Source organism: Heliangelus exortis, chromosome 2, assembly GCF_036169615.1.
Source record: "Heliangelus exortis chromosome 2, bHelExo1.hap1, whole genome shotgun sequence".
In the NCBI taxonomy this organism is placed as follows: Eukaryota; Metazoa; Chordata; class Aves; order Apodiformes; family Trochilidae; genus Heliangelus; species Heliangelus exortis.
This window is the reverse complement of record NC_092423.1, coordinates 55,686,057-55,711,150: the sequence shown is the minus strand read 5'-3', so window position 1 is coordinate 55,711,150 and position 25,094 is coordinate 55,686,057. Positions and strand designations below refer to the sequence as shown.

At 37.8% G+C, this 25,094-nt stretch overlaps 1 protein-coding gene across 1 annotated transcript in view; it reads right to left on the bottom strand.

Moving 5' to 3' along the window:
• Window positions 1-25,094, bottom strand: part of CNTNAP2 (contactin associated protein 2) — an 830,415-nt gene that overhangs the window by 87,545 nt on the left and 717,776 nt on the right. Inside the window, exon 15 of the mRNA XM_071736230.1 lies at window positions 21,309-21,436. Within this exon, the coding sequence (XP_071592331.1) occupies window positions 21,309-21,436 (128 nt within the window). The remainder of the gene's footprint in view (window positions 1-21,308; window positions 21,437-25,094) is intronic.

The following is a 25,094-nucleotide window of genomic DNA, read 5'->3' as shown; positions in this document are numbered from 1 at the left end:
GATGCAGAAAATCACAACTATTTGCTTTGACATCTAGGTCTAAGACCATGACAAAGCTAGGACAAAGGTCACCCAAGACCTTACCATCTATCTTCCTGACAATACCTCCTTTCCACCTGGCGCATCAAATAAACACTATAGTAAAAAAGGAATCTAACTTTATGAAATATGATAAACCTGCCATGACCTCAGTATGAAAACAAAAATAAAAAATTAAAGCTGTGATGACATATTAGTCCTGAGGTTTGAAATTTCAGATCTCATTCCAGCAATTCCTTAATGGAGATATAAATAAAATAAAGATAAATGACTGACACCCTCAACAGCTTTATCAATAATGATTGTGCAAGAAGCGAAGGGATCAAACAGGGATTAAATAAAATAAGCAAGAAGTTGATTACTATTTTGCTTTTAAAACTGTGTAAGTGCTTACAGTCTTTTCATTACATTGTAATTATTGCAATCATACATTTCTAGTGGTATCTGAAATCAGAAAGTATAACTGCCGGTAATGAGAGATCCTCTGTTTTACAGAGAAAGGAATCAATGAATGAATGATGGACAGTGGCAAATTGATTGGATTTTTAAAGCTTATGTTGTAGTAATATGTGCTATTAGGAAAAGAGATCTAAAGAACTTGGCTAAAATTGCAGCTAACACAAGCAGATGGTTTACACCCACGTGGAAACTGACTATAGTTTGTTTTTTCCAGGGCAAATCTTACTGTAGGACTGGGACATAGTCATCAGAGGACACAATTCAAGCTGTGACAGTTAACCACATTCATATCTTTTATCCATATGTTTTTTGTGCCTTTGGGTCCTAACACTTCGTTATCATTCTGTCAGTGCATGTGGTGGCAATCCCTGTTGAAATCTTTAAGTGCTACTACAATATCTACAACTGCTACTGCTGAAGAACTTCGAATCATATTGCAACTCTGACACTTGCCTATGTGTTTAAGTAGCCTTATACCAGTAATCTAGAGTCTAATTGCTTATACTTCTTTTGCAGTAACACCAGCTTGCTACTGCACAATCCAAAAGCCCCCCAATGCTGTATTGATAAATATAGGCTTTTATGACATTCTTTTTGAAGACTGATCCCTCCACATGAAATTTTAGCTCAGTGTTTTAACTCTCTGAAGCCTTTATTTCTGAGGGTCTGACTTTAACCTTCCTCTCATAAAGTGTAAAGGTGAGTAGCACTGCTGAAATACACAACCCCTCTGTGATTTCTCTGAATTAGGTATGATTTAGGCTGCAGCAGTTTGGCCCTTGGTAACCTACAATATAACCCCAAGTGAAAACATATTTTATAATTCTTCTGGGAGAGTAAACACTGTGTACAACTTCATGTGTTCTCACTTAAGTGACATTAAAGACTCTTGATTACAGAATCATACAAGGGTTCATGACCTTCAGTTCCTCAGACATTCAGTTAAAATGACACATGAGGAGAGAAAATAGTGTGGAAATCCAAGGTGTTCTAGACTCACCATCAGTCTTTTAGTTTCTCAAAACCATTTAATTAATGATATGTAAAATATTCTCTTAGGAATTTATTTACCCTATGACTGTTAGTTTATTTTTCCAGTTTTCTTTGGAGTGTGCTGCTCTCAATGTTGACTTAGAAACTTAGGTACTTGATTTCATTTAGTGAAAAAAAAATAATCCTTTTATTCCTCCTGTTGCCAGTCTTATGGACATGGCTCAGAGAAATACAGGTATCTTATTTCTCTCTGGCTTATAACCACTCCATAACTAGCTGGGAAAACTATGGCTGGATAAATGTTACCAAAGTTTGATCTCTGTGTCCTCATTTCTGTTCACAAAGTTGCTCAGGTATAATTCAGGACCTATCCATAATTACAAAGTGGCTCTTTGTCCCTGCAGAATGGGATGTACAGATGAACATTATAGTGGAAATTAGTTAGCAACCTGTCCATGACTGATGAGGTGGTAAAAAGCCCAGCCCCCACTCTTGCTGAAGTATAGGTGTTCTTGGACCAAGCCAGCAAAAAAAGAGCAGACAGCATTTCAAAGTTCACATGGCAGGTGGTCTTGAGCAAGCAAATCTCCTGAGTGAAAAATGACTTCCCCATATAGTCAGTTTTCCAAACAGATTTCTTTTTATCTAGAAAATCTGTCTCTGAGTGACTGATGCATCAAGAAACACTTAAGTGGCACTTTCAGCTCTTCTTTTTCCCTCAGTAACAGACACAAATTCCAGGCAAATGAGCCTTCTTAAATGCAGAGACAGCAGTCCTGTATTAACTTGACTCATATTACTACAGATAATTTGAACATGGGGGTCTGGCTGCATTCATGGCTAATAATCAGATTCAGTGCACAGTGCTAAAACTGCTATTAATTCTCCGAGAAAGCCATCAGGCTCTATTTTGATGGCATGCCTAATGAGAAGGTCCATCATGCCCTCTGAAAAACACTGGGCAAGCCTTACAGGTATCTCAAATCTCATTTTCATTCCTTTCCTTTCTAAATGTTTGCTTCAAGGAGCTTGGTGCCACCACTCAGATACAGATGAAGGGGAGAGAAGGCAATGCAAGTCTGAGCTGGCTCAATTAGATGCCTACTTTGCTGTAGTCAGGCCATCAGCATGAAGGAACCAAACTGCAGCCCAGGAAGTGCAGGCTAAGACTGCAGTGCCAGGGGATGTCAGGACAGCTGTATTAATGAATCTGTACTGGAAACATCATGGGGGGATCCATTTTCTTTAAATAGAAAAAGGAACAGTCTTGATGAAAATGAGTGATAAAAAGATCAGGAGAGGAGAAAAAGAATTTATAACAGCCTCCTGAGCTCAAACATGAGAAAAGGAACATATATGATTTAAAACTGAGTGAATTTAAAGGCATATTTTTTGCTCTAAATCTCTTGCTTATACTCAATATGTATGAAGTGGTAATCTTGAGTTTAATCAGTACAGGCTTGAAGCCTTTATTGTCTGAATTGATGTGCATGAAGTCCTGCTACACAATAACTGGGAAGGAAAGCTTCTTACAAATATGTAATAATTTCTGCCTTGTTTGAAAGAGACCATGACTAATTCTTACTCTCAGTTTGCTCATGCAGAAAGACTAAACTTTTACTGTTTCTAGTTTTTGGGATCTTTAGTCTTTTGGCTGTGTAAGATTCAGCTTCTGGAAATACAGAAATATAAAGCAATTTTATAATCCCTCAGACCCCTACTCCCCCCCAGAAAACTTGAAACAAAAAATAACGACAAAAAAGGAACTAGTCATAGCTTTAATGATTGCATTGGAAAATCTTGGAAAACATGAGTTGCATACTCAAAAGCTAGAAGGCTTTTGTAAAAGAAACATACCCTTAAACAAACCTCAAATGCATGATATACTATAAATTCCTGTAGATGCAATATTGCTGAACACTAATATAAATGCCAGATTGTGTTTATGCTATGTGTACACAGAAATAAATGTAGAGAACACACTTTCATTAACCAGCTGCAGATACTGTATTGGTACACAGCATAAGATCTTTGTCCTGAAAGAAGTTTTCAAGGCTTTTCCTAAAGCTTATGGTTATCCCAAATAGAATCTAATTCTTACACATTGTAATTGTAATATGCCACTGTACTTGCTGCTGTGGAACAGCCACTGGCAAATATTGCACAGAAAAAAACCCCAAACCTAGTATTAATATGATGCTTAATGCCATGAAGACTAATTAGGATGTCATTATTATGACTTTGGCTGTAGAATTCACTAAAACTTTTCCTATCTACTATTGCAAAGAATGCTTAAATCTCTTTGTGCTACCCAAATCCTTTAAAAACAAAAATACCATGATAAAACTTTTATCTGAGATGCAATCCAAGAAGTGATGAAATATGGCTAGCTATTTCTTTAGCAGACAAATCATATAAAAAAAACCCTTTCTATTAAAGGCAAAAATATTTTTTGCATTATTTCAGCTAAAAAAATGTAAATTTGTTCTGATTCTCAGATGTGCTCTGTGATGAGCAAGACAGGTATAGCAAACAGGTCTGAATATCCTCTTGTATATCCTGAACACTGGACAGGTAAATGCATTTGTGCAGGCATTATTATAAATTAAAGCAGCTCCTGAGACTGCTTCTCACATGGCCCTATGAAGCTCTTCCAAAACTCCAGTTAGATCTCGTGCAATTCTGCTCTTGTCAGGCTCATTTGCAGACTGCAGAGAGAGAGCAGCAAGGAGGCAATACAGACCCCTTAAGATCTTTCTTCTAATGGTTCTGTCTATGGACTTTCCCTCCACACATGGCCCAGAACTAAGATTCTATTTTGAGAGGAAAATATGAGTTCCTATCCTGAGAAAGTTAACTATTGCATAGTTCTGAAATAAATAACAAAATAATACGCTAGGCAATCTGAAGAGATCCCAGTTGACTGGAAGCTCACTAATGTGCCAAGATTCAAGAAAGGCAAGAAGGAGGACCCTGGAAACTACGGGCCAGTCAGTTATGGAAATTTATGGAAATTATGGAAAAGAATATTCTGAGAGGTATTGAAAAACACCTGGAGGACAATGCAGTCATTGGTCACAGACAGTATGGCTTCATGTCCTGCTTGTAAAACTTAATTTCCTTTTAAGACAAGGCAACCCACCTAGTTGATCAAGGAAAGCTATCATCTTTTGAATATGAGGAACTAAAGAAGGAGGGCTTTCAGACTCTGAGAGGGGCAGCACACAGAAGAGTCCCTTCCCTCTCATCCCCTGTCCATACCCTATAAAGGTCAGGCAGACTGGCAACTCCTCTCTCTTTTCGCTTGCTTCTTTATTCGCTGCTGTTCCCCTGTGCTCCATTACCATCTGCTCCACGTGCTCTTCAGGGTCTACATTCACCGGGTGCTGGGAAGAACCATGGAGCCCCCTCCTGAGCTGGCTCTTCTACAAGGGGCCCTCAGGCACCTATCCCTGCTAGCATCGAGATTGGGTTTTATATTTATATATATTTGTACTTTTGTTATTTATCCCTTCTGTTATTGCCTTTCCCCTGTACTAGTAAATCTGCCTCAAATAGTTTTTAATTTCCAGTTTCAAGTCTCAAGTCTTTATTCCCCTTTTATCTTTCCTTTCAGTGTGTGAGGGAATAGAGAGTAATTCTGGCATTTGGCTTTTGGTCCGCCCAAACTGCTAAGCCACAACAGAAGCCAGTGGATGTCATATTTCTGGACTTCAGGAAAGCTTTTGATACTGTCTCTTATAGTATCCTCCTGGATAAAATGTCCAGTAGATACAGCTGGACAACCATGATATATGATGATTGAGCAACTGGCTCACAGGTCAAGCACAGAGTGACAGTGAATGAGGTAACATCAGGCTGGAGACCGGTCCCTAGGGGGGTCCCACAAGGCTCCATCCTTGGCCCAGTCCTCTTCAGTATCTTTATCAATGACTTGGATGCAGAACTGGAAGGAATTTTGAGCAAGTTTGCAGATGACACAAAATTGAGTGGAGCAGCTGATTCCCTAAAGGGCAGAGAGACCTTGAAAGGTTAGAGAGACAGGCAAAATCATCAGCCACATGAAGTTTAATGATGGCAAGTGGTGAATTCTACACCCAGGATGGCGTAACCTTAGTGGCAAGTACAGACTGGGGAATGAGTGGCTGGAGAGCAGCATGGTAGAGAGAGACCTGGGGGTCCTGGTTGATGGTAAACTGAGTATGAGCCAGCAGTGTGTCCTGGCAGCCAGGAGGGCCAACCGTGTCCCTGGGGTGCGTCAAGCACAGTGTCACCAGCTGGTCAGGGAAGGTGACTGTCCCACTTTATTCCGCAGGGGTACAGCCTCACCTTGGGAACTGTGTGAAGTTTTGGGCACTACATTATAGAAAAGACATCAAGCTATTGGAGAGCATCCAAAGGAAACCATTAAGGATGGTAAAGGGTCTGGAAGGGAAGAGTTATGAGGAGAGGCTGAGGTCACTTGGATTGTTCAGTTTGGAGGAAGGGGAGTAGATGGGACTGGCACTAGTTTCTTCATTCCTGTGACTGAAGACAGGACTCAGGGAAATGGTAGGAAGCTGAAGCAGGGGAGGTTTAGGTTAGATATCAGGTTTCCACCAAGAGTTCAGCTGAGCAATGGAACAAGCTCCCTAGGAAAGTGGTCACAGCACCAAGCCTGCCTGAATTCAAGAAGTGCTTAGATGACACTCTCAGGGACATGGTGTGATCCTGGGGGTGCCTCACATAGGGACAGGGGTTGAACTTGATGATCCTGATCCTGAAGCTTTTATTTTGAAGTCTCCACTTGATGGTCTTTAGTTACTCTCATCATATCTGTCAACCGGCAAGATTTCCATGTGGTTTTAGTTCTGTCTCTCAAATCCATAAGCAAGCTACACTCCGGTTAAATGAAGAGTAGTGAGCATGCTCAAAGAAATTATAAGGCTTGCTTTCTCCAGGTGGCCACCCCCCAATGATTATTTCTTCTCTGAAAGTCTGAGCCTGCAACAAATATACTACTTCCTATCAATGAAGTTGTTTGCAATATATTTAATGGCTTCCCAATCACATTTGATATTCATAATCTCATAAATATTTTACTGTAATTTCCCAAAATGCTTTTGCCAGGAACATTTGATAAGGAATGTGCTGCTATTTTCTTTCATTATGGTGAATGATAAACTTTCATAATTAGAATTAAGTTCAGAATATGTGGTCATTCTTTTCAATGCATGCATTTAAATTATGATGACAACAATACTAAATTGCTTACTGCTGAGGGTAGTAATTAAGCATATGCACAAAAGCTATTTAAGCATGTTAACAGCTTTAATACCAGCATCTTCACAACCTGTGTTTTGATCTATTAAGCTGTAAATTGAATTCCAAGTTCCAATTTAACATTTCATTTCTAATTATATCTAGATTATTATTAACATGAGCAAAACAAAGTGCAAATTACCCAAAGCTCACTAGCTAGGAGTTTTGATTCATCCTGTTCAATTGCTAATGAGACTATTTAATCCAAAGGCTTCAGTTAGAAGTGCCCAGGGCAGCATGAAAAAGAACTACAGTTGGATGGTGTGGATAGGAACCCCATATCCTTAAACAGATCCCACAAAACACATCCTAAAATTTCAGACATCCATACTTATCCACGAAAACACAACTTTGTACATCATAGAATCACAGAATTGGCTGGGTTGAAAGGGACCTCAGAGATTATCAAGTCCAACCCTTGATCCACTACCGCCGCAGTTACTAGACCATGGCACTGAGTGCCACATCCAGTCTCTTTTTAAATATCTACAGGGACAGAGAATCCACCACTTCCTGGGGCAGCCCATTCCAATGCTTGATAACCCTCTCGGTAAAGAAATTCTTTCTAATGTCCAAGCTAAACCTCCCCCAGCACAACTTGAGACCGTGCCCTCTTGTCTTGCTGAGAGTTGCAGGTAGTTGTAGAGAGTGATGAGGTCTCCTCTGAGCCTCCTCTTCTCCAGGCTGAACAGCCCCAGCTCCCTCAGCCTCTCCTCATAGGATCTGTGCTTGAGTCCCTTCACCAGCCTGGTTGCCCTCCTTTGGACCTGCTCCAGGACCTCAATATCCTTCCTAAACTGAGGGGCCCAGAACTGGACACAGTACTCGAGGTGTGGCCTCACCAGCGCTGAGTACAGGGGCATTTCATTCTCTGAAAAAGAGCATTCATTCTTACAGTTCTTACACTGTTTCCATTATCTACCCTTATTATTTTCATCCCGGACAAGTCAGTTTTCTATTGCACAAGCATGTCTTTGTTATTTCAGCGGTGAGCTCTGAAAGACGAAAAGAAACCTCCACACCATCAGAATAGAAAGAAAACAAACATTTAACTACATGTCACCAAATAGATGAATAAAATTTACTGACTGAGAGTGCAGGCAGAGACCACATAGGTTATGCTGAAATACAAGTATACCTATATGATGGCACAAATAGTACACACTAGAGTTCTCCCTTTGTCATGGCTGTCTTGAACATAAATTTTTTTCCCCTCTGAAATACCACAGAAACCAAGAAAAAGACTCTCTTTCAATTGTAGACTCAGCCTGGACACAGGTTCTATCATGACGCTTCATGCTGTTGCACAAAGAATCAATAAAATCTACTGAATGTTGAAATCTACACTTATGGGCCTACATTGTCTTCAGTGGAAATTAGATACAGCGTATCTTCCAAGATATGGCATTTGCTTAACACCACAGTTGCAGTAGGGTATGCAATGAGGAAGCTATGTCCTACATATTAATTTATTGATTAATACTGCATATCATCATTAATAATACATATTAATTAATCCTACATATTAATATATTAATTTTGCTTAGGATACAATAACATACTCTCCCAAGTGATGCTAACCTTCATGAAATTTTCAAAAATTGCTAAGGAACACTGGTAATTCACCAAGATGAATTCCAATTATTATTCTTAGCATTAGGAAAGATAGTATTTTAGGATGAAGGAGATTCTGGTAATTTTTAAACTAAGCAAATAGACTTCCTTTTACATTTAGTAATGACTGTTGCCTCACCTCTAGAATAATACAAAATCTTCAGACTCCCTGGTTACGCATTAGGAACATCCAAGCAATCATTGTTGGACTCAGTAAGAACAAAACTTCTTCAGTTATGCCAGCTCTTGATAGATGAGTTAAACATGAAAGACCTATGTTTTAAATGCTTGATTTCCTTGAATTTTATCCATTTCTACTAACTGAAAGTGAATACTTGAATGCGGTTATTCACCATCAGATCATTTTCACATATATGGCATAGTGTGTTTTGGTATTTAAAAATAGAAATCTTTTAAACGACATTAACAAAAACTGTTCTTTTTCTTATTTAGAAGTAACATAGCTGTCTGTCACTGTGTTTGAATTAAAGAAGAAAAATAACGTTGTCAGAAGGAACTGCAGAGAAAAGTGGCTTAAAGCTTAACTTGGATCAAATATTTGTAGTAAGATTACAAATTCAATTGCTCGTTTAAAGCTATTGCACTATTTCTTATAGGTCACTAGAAACTGAAATAGGAAGACTGATTTTTTTTCTTTTCCCAAATTAAAATAACAGTGAGCATCAAGTGCTAGCTCCTTTCACAATGTGAACTGAATATATTCATTCCTTTGGAGATAAATACAAAAGATACTCCTCCTTTGCAAAGATTTTACTTTTGTGCCTATTAGGAATATCATTAAATGAGCTAAAGCAAAGTTATGGGAACACAGGATAAATACTGCATTTTTATTATTTATATGGAACTGGTACTTCAACAAAAATAATAAAAATAATGTTAATACTATCACTTCATTAATCATGACATTCTATTTTAGATAATGGCATTTAGCATTTGCTTACTGTTGAAAAATGTTATTAAATTCTCTGATGTACTATTTCCAATTTCATTACCTCCAGGGTACTCAATTTGAGGTGACCTCTCTTGTAAAAATTTAGACATGAATGTTAGGAATAGCTGCACAATGTCACATTAGAGATCCACCCACCTTTGCATTTTTCTTTTGCTTAGAACAATGGTCAATGCCTAGGTAAGAGTACAAGGCCAGGAGAAGTAGGTAGTAATACTTCCAGTGAATGTTTTCTGAACATCGCCATCTTGCATTGCAACCTATCCAGGATCAGCGCCACCTTGAAGAAACTTGCTGAGCAGCTGGGCCCCTGGTGGTGACTCTCTCTCACTCCTTCTCTCTCTCATTCTTTCTTCCCACTTTCTTACCGTTTTCTCTCCCATTCCTCTCACTTCTCTCTCTCTCTTATATCTTCTTTTCATCTCTCTCTCTTTTGCCTGTCTCTATCATTTTGCTTGTGTCAATTGTCAAATAAAGTCTGATTGCACCTGACCCTTCTACGGTTGAGCTTTGTCTTGCGGATCCAAAACAAAAATAAGTTTTAATGTTAACTTGGACAGTAACAGTTTTTCTCTATCAATTTGTTAATCTCTTTCTGAATCATGTAAGATCCTAGTGTCTGTGATGTCCTGTGGCAGAGCTCTCTTGCCTACTTATAATTGTGTGAGGAAATATTTTTGCAGATAGCTCTGCTAAGGGTCACTGGCAATTATATATATATTATTCAGAATGAGTAGTGTTCATCTGTAGTAAAATGAAAATTTTGGCAACTACAACCTATCTTCCTAAATTTTCCTAGTAACTTTATGATACTCATCTGACTTTCAAGTTCTCCGTATGCCACTAAACACTATATCCTGCAGCCCTATTAGTTCGCACAAAGTAAACATTTTTATATTTAAAAATTAGCTTCAGAGTAGTTTGGGATCAAAGTTATAGCTTAAAAATACAAAACTATAGGTATTGCTAATGGTCCAGAAATCTCAAGTGTATTATGGTGAATACACTTTACATAACTACCTTATAATTCATGTTGAACTTGAGATTCTGGTATGTTTAAGGGAAATTTTGTTTGTGGAAAAAATAAAAATACTTATTAATCTACACTTTGCAGAATGTATGATTAAGATCATAATCTACCCTGGAAAGGCTTTCACAGTAGAAACAGCATCTTTACAATTTAATTTTTTAATTGACAGTCTGCATTCTTCTAATATGAAAGCCTGCCAATGAAATTTTTTTATGCTTTCATCCATCTCAAACAAAAGCAAAATAGCAGTGTGACAATGAATGATTTCTATTTTCGCTCAAAATTTGGAAAAAATTTTAATTCCAACAAGTTTTACTATAATTTGTTTAAAAAATATATTATTGCACATCAGCAATTGAAGAAAGGGATTCCCTGTGCACATTAGGGCTAATAGAGACACCTCCAGACAGTTCACCTCTGATACCTGATGAATGGTAAGTCAATTTGATAAGGAAATGGTACGGCTAGACTTTGTCTATCCCGCCAAAAGCATACGTGTCCTGAAGGTGACTTCTTGTCACATGAGTGAGACTTAGAACTGGACAAGCTCTGGCAAAACAATAATATGACCTGTGCTTTTGAACCCTATGAAGCTGCTTCTGCCTCCTCACAGTTTCCAGCTGTGTTTTACTATCTTTTTTTCTTTTTCCCCCAGAGGCCAGAGACTGTTCAGTTACTATTGCTTTACTCTTCAGTACAAATGTACAATGCTGAGGAAAAAATCCTGCTGTGAAGAGTTAACAAGAATCAGCATTTAAGAACTCTGCTATACCTATGCTTTTTCTGCATAGACATATCTGTCATTTGTGTCTCTGAGAAGTTCTTTTGGATGTGCATATACACTGTGGGCAAATTCAGAATATAAACCCCAGAAAATTAGTGAAGGGAAAAAAATAAACAACTCCCAGTGGTCAAAGAGATAAAAAGGGTGAAAAAGGGAAAATTGGTGAATGAAATTATTGTAAAATATGGATGTTATATTTTAAAAGAACACATCGTTCCTGTAAGCCATACTATTCTTCTGTGTTGTGCTTGTAAAGTGTCTTTCTTCCTGCTTTCTCTATTTAAGAAAGAATGTAAGTGTGTTTGGGAAGGTTAGTATTTTCACAGTGGTCCCCGACAGCAGGGATGCAACTGAGCCTAAGATAAGTGTTTTAGTTCTGTTGTGTTCCAAATGCAAAAACCTGGCATAGTCAGTTTTCAAGAAATGTTGACCTTTTAATGACAGTTGCATTATTACTAAATGTATAATATTTTAAGTACTTAAAAAAAATTACAAAGCAGTACTGGAGGGTTGCTAAATCATCAGAGGTTACATCTGGCAGTAGTTCTTATTGCTACTGTGTTGATTAAAGCAAGTATCTTTGTGGCAAAAGATTTCTTTAAATTTTTATTGGAATAGAAGATTTAATCTAAATAGGATTAAGTCAAAATGCATTTAACTGATTTTATGAAGAGAGATGCTGCTGCATTTAAATCCCAAGTATTCTTGTGTAACCAGAAGGTTAAAACCACTAAAATACGTCAACCAATACATACAAAAAAGTTACACTATTGGAAAGCCAGTAATATAAATTCTACATTAATACCTGGTAAATTTAATCTGCCTATTTACTGCTACCCAGATCAGATTAAATTGCAATAATGGGGTGGAATGAAGAGATGCAAGGAGTAATAAATAGCTTATTTGCAGGTGGCAGAGAGACAACAGGGTTTTGTTTCCTCATGCTTTAACAAATTATGAAATGAAACAAAAAGAACATCAAAATACAAGCAAACAAAACCACATACGCTCAACTATCAAAGGTCTTTCTGGAAATATAATGGACTTCCTTCATTTTATGGAACCAAACAAAACCTAACACATCTCCCCTATGCTACTTCAGCTCAGTTTATCCTAGGCTAAGTCAGGAACCCAGATGATCTGGGCAAAAGAGCTAGAATTGATCCAAGTATTGAACCGAGTAACAGAGCATCCCGTATTTTTTATCTGCTTGCAGCTCTGTGACTTTCATTGCAGGCTTGTGGAAAGGTCAAGGCCAGTGGCCACTGGGGTTTCAGTGATATCTGAGCCACAAAGGAAGTTAGCAATGAAGCCATCTCTCCGAACTCCTACTGACTGTAGTCCCCTGCCTGTTCCTTTTAACTTGTACAGGGTGTGGCGTAATGATTCACGGACTCAGTACTTTTCCAAACTGAGTCAAAAGTTTATTAAACTGAGAGTTTATTTATACTTTAGCCCCTTCCAAGGGTCCTCCCCCAAGACCCTCCCCCCAAGGATCCTGGTGGTTTTCCATTATTTTACAGTATTTTTCCACTGTCCCTTTGTTAAACAAGTGGCTTTATTAGCACATTTCTTTCTTATCAATAAGGTTATCCACTGGTGTACTGAGGTCAGTACAAGAGTGAAGTGAAATGGTCTGCAGGCAAACCAGAAGCAGGCAGGGTGCAAGATGTCTTAGCTCTGGTGTTTACCATGAAGATAGATATCAAAATAAAAAGTTTCTTGCAAGTGGGTGGTTTGACTTCTATTACAAAGGAACCATGACTCCCTCTTCTATGTGGACCTGCTACAGGGGCAAGGCAACAAACTTCATTACCCTTTAAGTTCATAAAAATATGTCTAAGGATTCAGTATGATCTGGAAAACATTTGCACTAGGAAACCTTCATACTCCATAGTCCTATGATTCTGGGTGTATAGAGGGCTACAATTGATAACCCTTTTGTAAACTAAATTTTCCTCATCATATTTTCAACCACTTGCATTCTTGCAAAAGCATCCTCATAAATTCCATTATGCTCCTAGCATTTGCAATTTTTAAAACTGTGAATAAAACTTACAGTTTTGTGATGTGTTAGCAAACTTAATAGTGGTTCTCATCTAGTAATGGCTATTTGAGTTCCCCTAGGAGCTCTTCTGTACCCATGTTTTCAAAGTTTAGACCTCTTTGGTTGCCATGTCATGAGCAGTGTTTTCTCTGTTCATTTACAGACTGATGTGCAAAAAGCAGCCTCTAGAAATGGCTGGTGTGCAGCACCTCATAGTCTACAAATTGGATACAAGATACCATTAAATTTTTAAAGCTTCAGGGAGCCCTGCTATTTGCACCTGCTCCTTGCAGAAACAAATTGATGTTCTTCAAATTAGGAAGTGAAAAGTCCATGGTGCTACCTGATGTTAAAGGGCAGATACTTCCTGTCACCTATTTGATTACACCCACTGAGCACCAGTTCTTTAGTACAAGGGTGATGAGACTTTGGAACAGACTGCCCAGGGAAAGTGTGGATGCCCCCTCTCTGGAGCTGTTCAAGGCCAGGCTGGGTGAGTTCTTGAAGCAGCCTTGTCTAGATTAGACACGTCCCTGCTAATGAATTAAAGTAATTCAAAGTGTCTCATTTATATGGACAAACAGGTCTCTACTCATGTTTAGAAAATGCGGGGCTGACTCGAAAGGTTTTGGCCCCATTACAATTTGAGAGTTACATGGAGCACAGACCCTTACAGTGGCAGGGCAGCAGCACTCAAAGGTTGGAAAGCTGCAGAAGTCATCATTGCAGAGACTCGGCTTGCAGATCCCACTGTCTGCTGTCTCACTTCTAATGTTCAATTTGTGTCAGTATATGTGATAATTTAATTTCACATCAGACATAACAGGGAGTATGTGTATTGCTCCTAGCTATTTCTACCCACAATGTCTGTGTATTCATTACTCACTCAGCTGTCTTTAGTTCCTCAGCTGAGTACTTCAAGTGGTGCTGTGCAGGTCTGGAAAGTTTCTTGTTTTGCTAATGAATTTAATTTCAGGAAGCTTTTTGATCATAGAGCAGTCCGTATGATCTACTGACACTTAATGTGTAAATAAAAAGGAAGATATATGGAGGGGCTTTCTGTGATAAGTGACGATGTTTACTTGCTTAAGTCTCTTCAAGAGAGTACAACTAAGAGGGAACAAGAAACAAGGTGGAGAGATAAAACCACAGTATAAACCAGTATTTCTCTAAAGGAAAGGTCTAATCTAATAATTCTTCCTATCATTCATACTTTATACAGTTAGCAGGGTTCAGAATCTTTGGAGCCTAGAAAAATAAATTTTGTAGATGGACTCTGGAAACATCTGAATGTTATTTATGACTAATATTGCTGTTTACATATTGAACCTGCTGAGGAAAAAACAAAAGTATGGTAAAGCCTAGAGTAAATTCCTTTTTTCCCTGAGCATTATATTGAATAGAATAAGGCTGATATAAATTGAGGCTGGTAGCCTTTACATATTACGGATTTTTTTTTTCAACATCAAAAAGTATTTGTTTGAGGCAAGATACTCTCGTTTTGTCCTGAGAAATCACTAAGCACATATTCAGTTTCCTACTGCTTCTTAATTTTTCTTGGTTTGGGGTTTTGGTAATTTATTTCTGCATATCAATGGAGATTACTAACCCAAGCCCTTAATCCCTAGCTGGAATGCTGTTGCTAATTATTAGGGAACAGAAATGCTTGAGACGGTCTTCAGGTCAATTTTAACCTTGACTGTGCAGAAGCACAATTATTGTTTTTTAGTTTCTGAGTTAAGTGAGTGGAATGAAGGCCTGTGATCAGATTTCTGCAAAAGAATAGATCTGGTATTTGGCAAAGTCGATCAGGATGATTAGTGAAAGGAACACATTTTACAAAAAATTAATTAGAAGAGCTTGGCTGGGTTAGTTTAGATCAAACATTGAGAGCAGACAAGATGACTTCATATGTTTAGGAAGTACTGATTAGGAAACAAGATCTATTTAAGCAAAAGATTAATAAAGGCACAAGGTCAAAAGGATATATACTGGACATGAATACACATTGATTGCAAATTAGAAGTTGTTTTCTATCTACCAGAGGAGCGGCACACTGAAATACTTCTGCAGACTTAGACGATGGGACTTTGATCAAAGTTTTTGGAAGCAGTTCCAGGAGAATAGATGAAGATAGACAATGCAGCTCCTAATTCTGTCTTTCTTGACCCAGGAAAAGAAGATCTTCACAATCAGCATGTGATCTTCACCCTTTTCCTGATTCATAAGGTATCATAAATATAACAAGCATTTGAAGACTGAAGCATGTGGGAACTGGGTTTCCTTATGCTAAGAAAGGCTTTGAGGGGAGCTAATTGCCGCCTGATGGGAAGACAAATATAAGCTCTTCTCAGATTTGCAGAGCAAAAGATCAAGAGACAACAGTCACAAACTGAAACACATAAAATTTCCACTGCATTTTCACAATTAGATAAGTTGTCTACTGGAACAGGTTGCCCAGAGAGATAGCAGAAATTATATCCTCAGAAATGTTCATAAAATGAATAGAAAAGGCCCTAAGCAACATGATTTGTGTTTGAAGTTTGTCCTCCTTTGAGCAAGAGATTGGAGTGACTGTCCTTTCCAACATTTATTAGTATTATAAGCCCTATTCTTCCAGGTGAGCTCAGAAGCACTTGCAAAATACCTAACATTCTATGATCTTTAATAACTTATAAGTCTTGCTCTGTGTGAGGAGAAAGATATAATGCAATGCGCAACAGAATAAAATGTGGTGGGGTTTTTTTTGTTTGTTTCTTTTGGTTTATTTTGTTTTTTTGTTATCTGATAGAACTTACGACTAGGAGGTGGCCTACTCTCCACTTCTGAAATCCTGTTTTATTGCTGCATTTGATATCGTTGGCTTCTATACTTCCTCTTTGAACCACTGGTAGTTCTCATTTCCCTCCCGCCCCCTTCCTTTGGAAAACATTTTCAGTAAAATGCAAAATAATTTTATCAACTAAAGACTAAAAAGAGAAAGAACTATGGCAATCGAAGTCTACACATTTTTATTATTAAAAGGTTCAAACAGTGCATGGATTAAAGTAAAACCCTGACCAACTCTGTTTCTTTTTTGCTGCCATGCGAAGTTGTTGACAAGTTGCTAACAACTATCTTTTGAATTTACAGCTTCAAATGCTGTTTTCCATTTTTCTCAAATCCTACCTATTGATTTAAGCATCTTGGTTTTATTTGCTTATATATTGGACTGGTACAGATTTACTGAGACTGGCATAGCTGCAATGCACTGTACTATAATAATATTTTTATTCAATAACTGTCAGTTCTTATGGGATCCCATAGTTACATTATGACTTTACAGAGAACAATCATAATTAGCCACCTGAAATACAGAGAACAGGAAAAATCTCTCTGCATGGTGATATACAGAGATAAACTTCGGAATACAGATGGGTTGAGTATCAGTTAATCATGTTAAAATTTAAGGAGGACTGAAGCTACTGTAGGACTGTTCATTTTACAAAAGTGAAAGTTCACAGGGATGTTCTCCCTCAGCATAAGGAATTACTTCGCGTTTAAAAAACAAGAGGGAGTCTCCCTCCCATGAAGCAAATATTTCATTTAGTTACTTTTTTTCTAATAAAACCTAGATGCCCTAGATCCATATAAGTGATGGGTGGTTTTCAGCTCCTTTTTTTTGGGACAGGCAAAATTCTACTCACATAGCCAAGAAAAGATCTATAGTTGCATAAGACAACTGGCCATGGTCTGAGATTTTCTGGGAGGTGAGAAAAGGAAAAGTTATCTCAGAAACATAAAGGCAGTGTGTGAGATTCCACTTGTGAGATTGCAATGATTGGGATTTTCTTTGCCTCAAAAGACAGTTTTAAAGTGAATAAAGGTGACTAGAACAGAGCTAGGAATGGTGCCTCAAAGGAGGGCCAGCCTTCTATGACTTGGTCATGGAGCACCTTAGCTGATGAGCCTTCCTTTCGAGGAGCCCGGTGGAAATCCCCTCCAGGCGGGGCTGCTTTCAATGGCCCTGACTAGGGGGCGGGAACACCTTGATTGTACTGATGCTAGTGGCTCCTGGCTCCTGCTGCAACTGACTGACAGCTCTCCTTAGGGAACAAAGGAGCTGCACTGGAATGACCGGAATTTAGGGGGTATATAAAGAGGTCCCCATTCTGTCTTTATTGTTGCTTTCATCCTGCACCGACCCATCACCGTCTTGCATTGGGCCCCGTCCAGGATGGTAACGCCATCTCGGAACAAGAAACTCACTGGACAGCTGGTCCCCTGGTGGTGACTTTGTCGTTATTTCCTTTCTTTCCCACTTTCTTACTCTTTTCGCTCCCACTTCTGTGTCAATTATCAAATAAAAGTTTATGCTTGCACCTGATCCTTGCTGGCTGGATTTTGTTCTCACGGATCAAAACCAAAACAACAACAACAAATTTAATGTTACTTTGAGCTGTAACTTTTGGCAGCACAGAGAGGATCCCACAAACAAAAGAGTGTAGCTGCTGAGGGACTTGCTGTAGGGGAATGAAAGCTTAACCCAGTTACACCTGGACTCCTCATGAGGGTGAAGGAGTTTAGAAAGCAAGGGGATTTTTCCTGATATTTTGCAAGCCATTCACCAGTCTCCAGGTAACATTATAGTGTTAGTGTAAGGGATAAAACCACTGTGGATCTGTTTTCCCTGGTCAGTGTGTCTGTAAGCTGTCCTCAGTAAAAGTCTGTGCTGGGGTGCTAATAGACTACGAAAGTGTCCCGGCAGACTCCTGTGTGTGTGGAAATTCAGCATTTTTATTTTTACTGAAAGCAGCAACAGTTACTGGGGAAAATAGTTCTAACTCTTAGAGTGATGAAGTTTTGAACTGTGTTTACCCTACTGAACTTATCACAATTGATTGGAAAGTCATAAGAGATTAATAAAAAATAAAAAAATACATATTTAAATGTAAAGAAAAAATAGAGAAATATAGAAAAAATTAGATGTTTTAATGAGTTTTCTAATCTGAGTAGCAGAGAAGTAGTAAATACTCGGTAGAAGTAGTATTTACTCGGTATTGCCTACATTTCAGATATATAACATACAAGCTTCCAGTGGAATAATTGGTTAAAAATATTCAGAAAACTATATTTTGTATTTTTCACATAGAATTATACATATAAGAGGCCAGCTTCAAGGAAGCACTCTGGTTTAATTTTTTTTTTTTTTTTTTTTTGTGGGGGGAGAGGAGTGTGTTAATTTTCATTTGATTCAATGTTTTCACTTCCAGTAACCTGTAAGACCGGTCATTATTACTAGAATGTTGTCTAAGATACAATAGGTGTAAATTAGGATCTAGTGAAATTCCAGTTGGCTCTTTTACCAGTTCAAATGAGGTTTTTGTTGAGATACTCCCCAAATGACTATACCTTTGTATATAAGTAATACCACTGGTCTGAGTCAACACATTTTATTTCCTGCTAGAGAACTGACCTAGCTCATAGGTTTAATCTATAAGTGAAAACTGCACTCTAAGACAGTGCTATTTATTTTTTTTTCCTGAAAACTCAGGTGGTGTCCTTGAAAAACAAGTTCAAGATGCTGAAAGTGTCCTAAATTTTAATACAATTAACATGGCCTAATCATGCATTGGAAACAGCAGATTTATTTTTCATGACAATTAACAGTTCTGATTCACCAACTTGCACATGGGACACATAAGAAATACTTAAGGAATATAAATGCACACCTTACCAATGATGCCAGCACTGTCAACACTGATCCTGGCAGTAGCTGCTTGTTTTAAGTGTCTATAAACTGGTTTTAATTCAAACCCAGAGTTGGAAAAAATGCCTATATCCACAACACTGTTAGGTTAAATAAGCAAACTCTATTGGAACATTATATAATAAGTACAAGAGTAAAGACAGAAGTGATACTTTGAAGTGAAAGAAACAAAGCAACAAGTAATGAAGCAAGTACTGATGAGTCATGGTCAAAATCACTGAGTAAATGAATTCAAGGTGTATTTGCCATGAGAACACATGCATAGTCACACACGCACATGCGCAGTCACACACACACACGCACAAACAAATCCAGTGCTTTTGTGATATAAGAATCAAATTTTGATTTCTTCCTGAATTTCTGTCATCTGTTAAGGCCTTTTTGTCTGTCACTGCAGATCGCACATGAATACTGCTGATACTGGTTTTCTTCCAAACTCCGTCAAACTCCAACAAAGGCTACTCTCTGCTTAAATCAAGTTTCATTTATACTAATATTTAGAAATGGCTCACCTTTAGAGACTGATATTTCTAGCAGCATGCAGATGCAGGATAACGAGAAATATAGGCACTAGAAATATGCTATTTGTTATTTCTTAGTCTTTAGTTGTAGCAGACGATTATGAAAATGTTTGTCAAACATAGCAGAGAAAAAAAAGAAACAAATACAAACTGTCCAATGATTAGTCAAATACCACAAATAATGACATCAAATAGGTGATGTCAAAGTTTGCAAATATCCTATGCTGTTTGTTTCTGCTTGTTGATTCATTAACAGAATCATTCATAATGAATCATGATGATTCATTAATCAGATTCATTAACAGACCGATCATTTGTGCAAAGCAGAAAACCCACAAACTTTCTGTTTGTGGCAAAGCACATTCTGTGCTATCATTGACTGAGGCCTCATCAGTCTGGTGCTGGTGCTGGTGCTCAGTGCTGGTGAGACCACACCTTGAGCACTGTGTCCAGTTCTGGGCCCCTCAGTTCAGGAAGGAGACTGAGGTGCTGGAGCAGGTCCAGAGAAGAGCAAAGAGGCTGTGAAGGAATCCAGCACAAGTCCTGTGAGGAAGGGCTGAGGGAGCTGGGGGTGTTCAGTCTGGAGAAGAGGAGGCTCAGGGGAGACCTCATCACTCTCTACAACTCCCTGAAAGGAGGGTGTAGCCGGGGGGGGGGTCGGTCTCTTCTCCCAAGTAGCTACCAGTAAGACAAGAGGGCATGGACTTAAGCTCTGTCAGGGGAGGTTTAGGTTAGACATTAGGAAGAAATTCTTTACAGAGAGGGCGATCAGGCATTGGAATGGGCTGCTCAGGGAGGTGGTGGATTCTGGATGTTTTTAAAAAAAGATGACTGGATGTGGCACTCAGTGCCATGGTCTGGTAACTACAGTGGTAGTGGATTAAGGGTTGGACTTGATGATCTCAGAGGTCCTTTCCAACCTGGATGATTCTGTGATTTTGTATTCCTTAGACACCAAAAAAATATTAGTTATTGTAAACTAAATCAAGCAACCTTTCCTCATGGCATGTATTGTAACCTTCAAATACAGAGGATGTATGCCAACTGCATAAAATGTTTTTGAAGTGTGATTTAAAAGGGTCTTAAGCAGTTACCCTGCCTTTGGTGGTGAATTTGCCTTCTGAAATATAAATCAGACTGAAGGAAGAATGCAAATCTCTTAACTGCATCCCAATATTTTTGTGTGTGGGAAGTGGAAGTTCATTCATTATAGTGACTTATTCTATCATCTGCTGATCAAACTGGAAGATTTTTCACTTCCAATCAGCACTCAGCCTGGAAATCAGGGATGACTATAAAAAACTCTCGGTGTTCTACAGGGAAAAGTCTAAGCCCCGATATGGTTAATGTTTGATAACGATCTTGTCAAATATTATACATCTGTAAATGGAGTTTAGAGTGATAAGCTTTGCAATCATTGTACTACTTATAACTCATAAATACAATTTACAGTGATATGCATGGAAATCATAATGATAACAGAACTGAACAGAAACACAGAGAGATGTTCTTATGCAATCTGTACTATTGCTTGTATGCACATAAACTTCGTTGAATAATCAAAGTTGCCATATTTGCCATAAAATTAAATAAAAAGAAATTATTTTAATTGCAAAGATGAGCCATTAAATGTGCGGTTTCACAGACAAAATTTCTCAAATCACTGTATGTTTTCATAGGAAAAAGTCTCAGAATTGAAAACTACTTCTCTAGATTTGCACGAGGTGTCTACAAAGTTACCAATATCCAATTTAGTTTGCCTTCTACCCAGGAATATGTGGAAGAAAACAAGCCAACTTACGATCTCCTTGACAACGCACAGGACCCACAGATACCTTGGCTTCAGACCCAGGCCTGTCAACATCTCCAACTACCACCTGACTCACTGGTAGGTGCTCTTTGTATGACAACATCCCAGTGTCTTTTCTCCTGAATTAAAAAAAAGAGAGAAAGGAAGCAGTTGTGAAATATGTTTAAATAATTTCTTTAATTGTTCAATGAACTAAGCACCAAAAGAATAAGCATGCAACAACCACACCAGTTCATGTTACTGTCTAAAACCTGTCTCAAACAACATCATTTTGATGTGATCTAAGCCCTTTACTGGAAAATGGATATATAGCAGCTACTGTCACCATAACACAGCCAGAGTACCAACATGCTTTATGGCCAGTCCCGGACTCAGCTGGACTTGTGTAGGCCAGTCCTGGGCTCAGTTGGGCAAGTTGTCCTTGCTTTCCACACTGACCAGCTCCATACTAGCAGGTAACACTTTGCTATTGATCTTGATGATGGGCTTAAAAAAATACCAATGCTTCCTAGAGGTGTATGTTTTTTTCTCTATAAGATCCCGGTTATTATTCTACCATTTAAAAAGCAGTGCAACCAAAGTAATTAAGCAAATATATTTTCAAGCAATAGCTCATTGGAACTCGTGGCTGTTCTCTGTGATGAAGACAGGAATAGAAGATAAAATTAGTAAGCTTTTCAAATAGTAGATTACTGTTTTCCTTAATCTGTATGTTCTTCCTCTTCAAAGCACTTGCCTTTCTCCATGGGCCCTTTTTTTCTTGAGATCATTAACACTCTCCTGTTGGACACAGCTATGCCAGGTGCTATATTGGAGAGGCTGCTACAGAAGGCTACTAGAAAGAAAGGAAAATGGAGAGGAATAACCCTCACAGGCTGCTTCTGAATACTGTGTTAGGTTCTAGCTTTTCATGTATTGATTGCAATGCCCTTTACAATGGTATTGTATGGACCAATTTGTAGACAGGCAATATAAGAAAAGGAAGATTAAACTACTTGCTCTTTAAGAAAGAAAAGAATGAATAACTAAGCCAAGTAAGTAGACCTAATCTTCCACCTCTGCTAAAGTCCTGTATCCATGAGACACAGCCTTCTAGTAGAGGATAAAAGTAGGTCACCACTTTGCTCATTCTAAGATCTTCCTCTGAGACTGACTTTCTCTGCTGATTACTGCTCTTTGAAAGAATGCTTTAAAGATGGTTGCATCTATTTAAAATGAAGAATTCTTCAAATAGTGGTAAAAATAAAGCTATTGGCATTTCTCTTCTTTCCTTCCCGTCTCACTGAAAGAGCTAATATTTCAGCTCCAAATAAAGATGAAAAAGATAGCTGTGTTCCTGTCACCAATAGCTTTCAAATCCTTTGAAGGTAATAAAAATGAGTAGTAGCAATTTTCTCACTCTTTACTGATCATGTTTCTATTAATTTTAATATTTTATTTATGCATTTAGTTTTACAGTCACTTTAAATCTGTTGCCATAACAATAAAAATAAATGTTAGCATTCTCTTCAGGGATAGCTTTATTTTCTGATAATAACTTACTTTTTTCATCATTGTAGGAAAGTCTTTCTTCCCTATACAGGAGATATTGAGGGGTGGGAGTACTGGACTAGGAGTTAAGTACGGTGCCCGTTCTCCAGCAGAACTTGCACAGTTCGTTTGATCTTAGCAAAAAAAGGAGAATGATATCTTTTGGCCCCTGTGTTCACCAAAAAGACAAATACACTCAAGAGACCAAGTGGCTCTGTTATGTTTTTTTTACAACATACTAATAAGTGCTGACGAAGTAAAAAAAGCTACAAACAAGACTCATAATTCTTGACTTTATGGTACCAACTTAGAAATAATCACAGCTGGAACATTCAGATCTTATGAGTGATAATGCTTCTACTAGTATTTAAGGACTTTGCACATTAAGAGAGTGTAGAAAGTCTCTGAAGTTTTTCTTCACCAAAGAAAATCCCCTTAAGAGCATAAAGATTGAATTCAAAGTGTGTCATATTCCTATTAATAGCCAAAGGGGAGATGAATGAATCTTAATCAAATCCTCTAATTATTGTCATGAGCTATTGATGAAATCTCAGTGTAATTTTCTATTTCTAATTTCTTTTCCCACATATAACAGTGTGCAGAGTGCTTCAGGGTGCTTTTGAATAAAAGCAGCAGATAATAGTGCAAGTTTATAATTGTTTTGATTATGATAATCTACTTACTCTTTATAAGCATTCTGTGGTATGTAAAAAAATAAATGCCTTATGCATATAGCAGCAAATGACATATTCAAAATAATGATAAGATTCTGTTTTGCAATTAATTTGTTTATATAATGATTTAATACAACCAGACTCCTCTGACTGAAGTAATTTTCTCCAATCTTGTTAGACATGACTCAATTATCAGTCCAGTCCCACACAGGGAAAATCCTCAGGAATGTACTATTGGCAGTAATGGACTTAATTTTAAAATATATTCTTATTTGACCCAAGGACCTGGAAATGTTTTGAGATACAAATGAAACACCTACTGGAATGAAATTGCAGTGTTAAACACATATTATTTATTAGCAGTGGTTTGAAGAACATAAACTCCCAAGTATTCCAACTTCAAAGGTGCACAATTACCCACCTCTCAGAAGACCCAGCTTTTTACTATGCAAGCACCTCTCCTGTAATCTTTGTGTTTTCACAGACTATCTAAGAGGTATGAAGTAGTTCAGTTCTGTTAATATCTGCAAATGAATGTCTATAAAAAAACAATGTGAAGGGTACAGACATGCCAAGTGTTAGTATTTTCTCTGTTTCAAAAATATCTGGCAAGAATTTTATTTCAGAACTGCTAAGAACTAATATTACAGAGAATCTAATGAACACTGTGAATTTAGCAGTGCCCTTAATAATCTAGAAACAAGATACTTGGAAATATGCAAGTTCTAATTAACAGGATTGAAAAACAGGGTAAACAAAAGCTAGGATTAAAGCAGGACTAGCTAAATTTCAACAGGTTTTGATAAAATAAAGTCAACTTTTTTATGGGCATAGTATGCAGCATAAAAGCCATACTTTTAGATTCACCGTGTTCCCAGGGCTCTGCCTTTCATAGGAACTGGGAACAGTCAACAATATACTCTAGGCTACAAACTTTTATTTCCACTTGAATTTGTTTTTCTCAGGAATAGATCTCTTGTCCTTTCCCACATGTCTTGTCACCTCAGATACCCTTATATTTAAATTGGTATTACGGAAAGTTTCTCATCCCTACACAGGATCATATAAACTGACAGAGAGCCATAACTCAAATCAGATTTTTTCCACACTGTCATTTGATTAGCTGAGGTCTTACAAAATATACCGTTCACATATTCTTAACAGCAAAATGAAGGTGAAGTCTGAACTTGTACAATTAAGACTAATTTTATTTCAGTTAAGCTTCTCTGGCACACTAGTAAAACAATGGGGAAGTGCCACCAATCTCTAGCAGCATACACTTGATTACAATGTAAATTGTCTTGGTTAGGTAAAAAAAGCTATGTGCAGGTACAACTGTTAGCTACATGCAAATGAGTTTGCAAGAGGTTTGTTTCAGTAGAAAATGCATAAGTAAAACAGGGAAGCAGTCCGGATTTTAATTTTTGACAGTATTAATTTCCTGAAAATCCAGACAATATGATGAAAGACCATCTACTCCCAGCTCCCAAATACGCTAACATAAGCAAGTCCATCCTTTGACATTTATTCATAAACTACAGCAAAGACATGAGTTTGATAATCCAGAAGGCAT